At 39.4% G+C, this 6000-nt stretch overlaps 1 protein-coding gene across 5 annotated transcripts in view; it reads left to right on the forward strand.

Annotated features, from left to right (window-relative positions):
• Window positions 1-4522, forward strand: part of ZMYM4 (zinc finger MYM-type containing 4) — a 181324-nt gene extending 176802 nt beyond the window's left edge. For all 5 annotated transcript variants that reach the window (XM_053576721.1, XM_053576722.1, XM_053576723.1 and 2 more), the window contains 2 exons: window positions 267-396; window positions 2016-4522. In XM_053576721.1, coding sequence (XP_053432696.1) covers window positions 267-396; window positions 2016-2223 — 338 coding nt within the window. In that variant the 3' untranslated portion in view covers window positions 2224-4522. The remainder of the gene's footprint in view (window positions 1-266; window positions 397-2015) is intronic.
• Window positions 4523-6000: the final 1478 nt, after the last annotated feature.

Here is a 6000-nt window from a genome sequence, read left to right on the forward strand (position 1 = left end):
CCACCTCCTTAAGTTGACCTAATTTTCATAGACCAGACATGCACCACATGTGCTTATTGGTACAGCAGGCCTAGTTCCTTACATTGGCCACCTCTGTATATTGACCAGTTGGTTACAATTCCTTGGGAGGTCAACTTACAGAAGTTGTACTGTATTTGTTACATGAGTGAGTTAAAGGGAGGAAATAACACTGGCTGTGAAGCAGAGCTCATTGGTATCTGGGGCTTTTCTAATATAATCCTTTGATTATTATTCCCTGTCTCAAGATAAACTAACTGTTGGGAAGAGGAAACGAAATGAAGATGATGAGGTTTCTGTAGGGGTGGAGATGGCAGAGAATACTGACAATCCACTAAGATGCCCAGTTCGACTTTATGAGTTTTACCTATCAAAATGGTAAGTGAGCTTCCTCTGAACTAGATATAGTGCACTCCCAAAAGCAATTAGCATGCCTTGGGTTTCAGATACTTTCAGCAGAGTATCCGGTGTGTGAATTTAGACAAGGATTTACATTTAGTTTTATTTTTCCTTCTGCATGGATTTTGAACCAAATCATTGCTATTATTTGAACTTTACAACTATTGTACAACCTTCATGTGATACCTAGTCTGCAGTGACTGTATTCTTTATATAGAAAAGAAATTGGGAGGCTCAGTGCCCGTAGCACAGTGGTTACGGTGCTACACATACACCAAGACTGAAGGGTTCGAACTCGTTCTGGGCCAGCTAGACAACAATGACAGCTGCAACAAAAAATAGCTGGGCGTTGTGGCCAGCACCCGTGGTCCCAGCTACTTGGGAGGCTGAGGCAAGAAAATGGCTTAAGCCCAAGAGTTTGAGGTTGCTGTGAGCTGTGATGTCACTGTACTCTACCGAGGGCGACATAATAAAACTCTGTCTCAAAAAATAAAAATAAAAAAAGAAATTTTGAGGAGAGATCATTTTAGTAAGCATATGAATAGAAAAACAATTTTTAAGGAATTTCTTTCGGTGGTTGTTTTCTTAGAAAAACTGAGGATTTTAGAGTTGTAAGATTCACGCTAAAGCACTGTTTCTGCAAAGAAATATAATGGCTGCTTTTACCCTTTGATAATGTGTGCTAAGCTAAGCCTTTGGGGTTCATTACAGGATATTGAGCGTTTAAGATATGTGGTTCTCAGTCATAGTGTCACACGTGAGTTGACTTTTGTTTATTCTTTTTATTTTTTTAAGACTAAGCCTCACTATGTCATCCTTGGTTGAGTGCTGCGGCATGACAGCAACCTCAAACTCTTGGGCTTAAGTGATTCTCTTGCCTCAGCCTCCCAAGTAGCTGGGACTATAGGCGCCCACCACAAACCCCAGCTATTTTTTGGTTGTAGTTGTCATTGTTGTTTAGCAGGCCTGGGCTGGGATCGAACCTACCAGCCTCAGTGTATGTGGCTGGTGTCCTACTCACTGAGCTACAGGTGCCAAGCCACTTCTGTGTTATTCTTTTTTTTTTTTTTTGTAGAGACAGTCTCACTTTATGGCCCTCAGTAGAGTGCCGTAGCCTCACACAGCTCACAGCAACCTCCAACTCCTGGGCTTAAGCGATTCTCTTGCCTCAGCCTCCTGAGTAGCTGGGACTACAGGCGCCCGCCATAATGCCCGGCTATTTTTTGGTTGCAGTTTGGCCAGGGCCGGGTTTGAACCCGCCACCCTATGTATATGGGGCCGGCGCCCTACCGACTGAGCCACAGGCGCCGCCCTTTTGTGTTATTCTTAATAATATTTTCAGTACTAAAGTTTGTGAAATACACTTAGTCTTATATTAATATTATACTCCCAATCCAATGTAATTTCTTGAGTGTGTGAGTACACTTCACTCCTGGGAGAAATATGCATATAAATTTATTTATCCCTATGGATAGATACCCTGCTTTCCCGTGAGTCACGGGGGTGGGGAAGTTGAGAGCCACTATGTTAAAGAACAGTTCATAATTCCCATATTCTCTGATTTCCAATTTTCTTTTTTCTTTCTTTCCTATGTATAGTTCTGAAAGTGTGAAGCAGAGGACTGATGTGTTTTACCTTCAACCTGAGCGCGCCTGTGTCCCAAATAGCCCCATGTGGTACTCCACATTCCCAGTAGATCCTGGGACCCTGGACACCATGTTAACACGTATTCTCATGGTGAGGGAGGTACATGAAGAACTTGCCAAAGCCAAATCTGAAGACTCTGATGTTGAATTATCAGATTAAAATGGAAGTGAGGTTCCTATTTTCGTACACATTGATATGCACCAAACTGTGAATGCATCCAGCTGTTGGAAACCGATGTATAAGTCCCAAGTCCTCTCGACTTGATTATAAGATAATGGAAAAGAGATGACTCGCGAACCCCACAGTGTGGATATACAAATGAAAATTGAAGGAAAGAATATGAACTGAGAAATGTTCTTTGGCAGTGATAGAATTCTTAGACATCTTCAGAATGACTAACCAATTTCTCTGAGTGGTGCATAATCTTATTTTGTTTGGGAATAACAAATTGTGGAATATTTTTAAGGAAAACTGTTGTATAAAACTCTACCATAGTAACCTTAGACCTTAGAGAGGTAGCTTTGGAGTGAAACCTTGGCTTCAACAGGCTACTTGGGCAAGCCCTCCGTAAAAGTCAGGGGAGAGATAAGTGCAGAGCTAAGAGTGACATCACATGAGGACTGTGGGACCCAGACTTGGAGACCCAATAAAAATACTCAACTTTTTTAAAAAGATAGTAAAGTGGTCTTGATTTTGATTTTTCATTGCCAAGCCAATTTTGTGAAGGACAGAAGCCTCTGGTAGTTTTGCCATGGGCCCCTCGCATCAGGGAAAATGACCTTCACTGCTGTTAACAGTGAACGTGTCCCTTTCACTTTCTGGGTCTAGCTTCTCAGTGGTGGGTCTGGATGTGGGTAAACTAAGGTAAAGGAGATGATATTCCACAAACTAATTATGCACACAGAAAATCTGTGGAGCCTGTTAGACCCCAAGTGTCTTGAAATGTTTGTAGAAAACCCACTAAAATGCCCACTTCTTTGGGTGCAGGCCTTTATTGCTGCTGTCTCATAGCCTGAGCTGTGGTACACAGAAATGGGGGTTCTCCTTTTGTTTTCATTTTGTCCCCAATGGCAGCTTCTCTCCCATTTGTTTTACCTTCCTATTTCCCAAAAAATTCCTCTTATTTTGTCTTTTGCACCAGTTTCTGGAGGCCCTTGTCATTTCAAAAAATAGTCTCTCTCCTTAACTCTGGCAAACCTGTGAGTGATTCCACAAAGATACAGTATTACTTAGCTATCTGAATTATGGTAGAAAAGGTCCTAGTAGGTTCCTATATAAAGCCTTTGGAAGATGACCTTTCTGCCCTATGAGACCTGAAAAATAGGGATTCTGGAGTTAGGATACAAAGACATTGACTGTCTTGCATATCCCCAGACAGATCTTCTTATAGCATTATTCCAAACTTTAGCTGTTTTAGTAGTTCTATGAGGAGTGCGGGTCACAGGCATATGTGGCATATCAGTCCGTCTCCCTCATCTCCATTCTTCTCTTCCCACAAAATTTTGAATCAAAGCTTTTATCATGTTGGCCAAACACAGGCTTCCTTTAGCTGAGGTTAATTTAACCCTGTGAAAAAAACTGAAAAAGTCAAAAAACCTCTTAGAAATTTTAATCTTAAAAGACTTTTCAGTATGTTCCTTTTTTTTAGATGAGAGTGGCAGGGATTTTTTTTTTTTTTTTTTAAACAAATGGAAGTCATTTAAGTAAAATAAAAATTACTAAGTAGATTTTCTGACATTGTGTACTTGATGGCTCTGTCTCTCTGCCTGTAACAAATCTCAATTTTTGTTACCAATAACTGTGTGAAAGAAGTAAATCTGCCCCAATTCTGTATCATGAATTCCATCTGTGTTTGTCATTTCTGACTGGAAAACTTCTTACTTCCATACCTTGTTTGATATGGAGGAAAAATAATTGGATTGTCTGATAAGTCTGCCAATAAAATATCCAGAAACATCAGGTGTAATAGTACCCATATACAAATTTTATGGTTTGTATAAACACTAACATTTCCCCCTTCTGTAGTTGTATGAAAAAAACAAATATTGTTAGCACAGTAGATAAATTGTTATAAAATACCACAGAAAAATCTGTATCTTTTAACTGAGAACAACCAATCCTCAGATAGTGACTGGATCAGGATTTCAACTGCATGTTAGTCCACAGAATTGCCCAGAACCCTAAATTAATTCATAAGAGAAAGTATTGATTAATTATTGGTCATTCCTCATAAGTGTAGCTGTTAATGTGTATGTCCAGTTATTTGCTTTTAAAATTTTACTTAAAGTTGTGTAAAATTACATTTTTTTTTCCAGGAGAGAAAAAAACCTCAAACGAAAAAGAGAACCATCTAAACCATCCTTTCTGTTATATTTTGTTTTTTAACCACTTTTTGGTTTACTCTTCCAGAAACCACAGAAATTATTCCCTTAGAATAAAATAGTATATTTGTATTTGATGGGTGAGTTCTTTTGCTTTATCTCTGGAAAGAATTTTAAATACCTTTTTATGTTTGATATTCTCAACAGTTAGTAAAATAACAAAGAAAGAAAGCAGTTTCCAGAACAGAAATCACTTGGTTTTTTTCTCAGTCCAGTAAATGACAGGCTAAAGAAGAGCCTTGGAATGTTTAAACCACCAAAGGATTTATACCTTCAATATATTGGTGAAAAAAACTTCTGACTCATAAAGAAAAATAAACAAAGAATAAAGAATTGATAATTCATTGAAGAGAAGCCCAAAAGGGTAACAAGTAGAGAAGATGCCAAAAAAAAGTATACACATTTTAAGAAAAGAAAAATATTAAAATTGTAATAATATATACTGATAACATTTGTTATCTAGGATATTGTATCTTGTACCTCTTGCAATGCAGAAGTCAAACATGAATTGAATATTACAATTTTGATACAGGTTTTTTATTCCTTTCTTAAAATGTGTATATTTGGTGGGGGGGGGGGACTCTGTATATGGAGTGAAACTCAGTGACCAGAGCATTTTTTTTTTTTTTTTTTTTTGAGACAGAGTCTCATTATGTTGCCCTTGGTAGAGTGCTGTGGCATCACAGCTCACAGCAACCTTAAACTCTTGGACTTAAGCACTTCTCTTGCCTCAGCCTCCCAAGTAGCCGGGACTACAGGTGCCCATCACAATGCCTGGCTATTTTTTGGTTGTAGTTGTCATTGTTGTTTGTCTGGCCCAGGCTGGATTCTAACCCTCCAGCTCCAGTGTATGCGGCTGGCGCCCTAGCTGTTGAGCTACAGGCGCCAAGCCAGACCAGAGGATTTTTTACAAAGAGCTATCACAGGTCGGGTGCAGTGGCTCATGCCTGTAATCCTAGAACTCTAGGAGGCTGAGGCAGGTGGATTGTCCTGAGCTCACAGGTTCGAGACCAGCCTGAGCCAGAGTGAGACACTGTCTCTAAAAATAGCCAGTTGTTGTGGTGAGCACCTGTAGTCCCAGCTACTTCAGAGGCTGAGGCAAGAGGATCACTTGAGCCCAAGAGTTTGAGGTTGCTGTGAACTATGATGCCATGGCAATCCACTCAGGGTGACAAAATGAGAATTCTGTCTCAAAAAAAGATAAATAGGGTGGCGCCTGTGGCTCAAGGAGTAGGGCACCCGCCCCATACACCAGGGGTGGCAGGTTCAAGCCCAGCCTCAGCCCAAAACTGCAAAAAGAAAAAAAAAAAGATAAATACTGTCAGATAATGTCAAGTGGTAGTGACACAGGGATATAAAAAGCCTTACACAAAGCAAAAATAAATACAGATCAGCCGACTGTTCTGTGAAGCATTCCTACATATTATCAAGTTACAGAAGTTTAATAGTTTACTAAGCTACTTCCTTTTTTTAAAAATAAAAGATATGATCAAATGCTTTTTTTCTGTGCTCATATAATCATACCATTTTTATCTTTAGTCATCCAATGAAATTT

The sequence above is a fragment of the Nycticebus coucang genome, chromosome 22 (assembly GCF_027406575.1).
Source record: "Nycticebus coucang isolate mNycCou1 chromosome 22, mNycCou1.pri, whole genome shotgun sequence".
Lineage (NCBI taxonomy): Eukaryota > Metazoa > Chordata > Mammalia > Primates > Lorisidae > Nycticebus > Nycticebus coucang.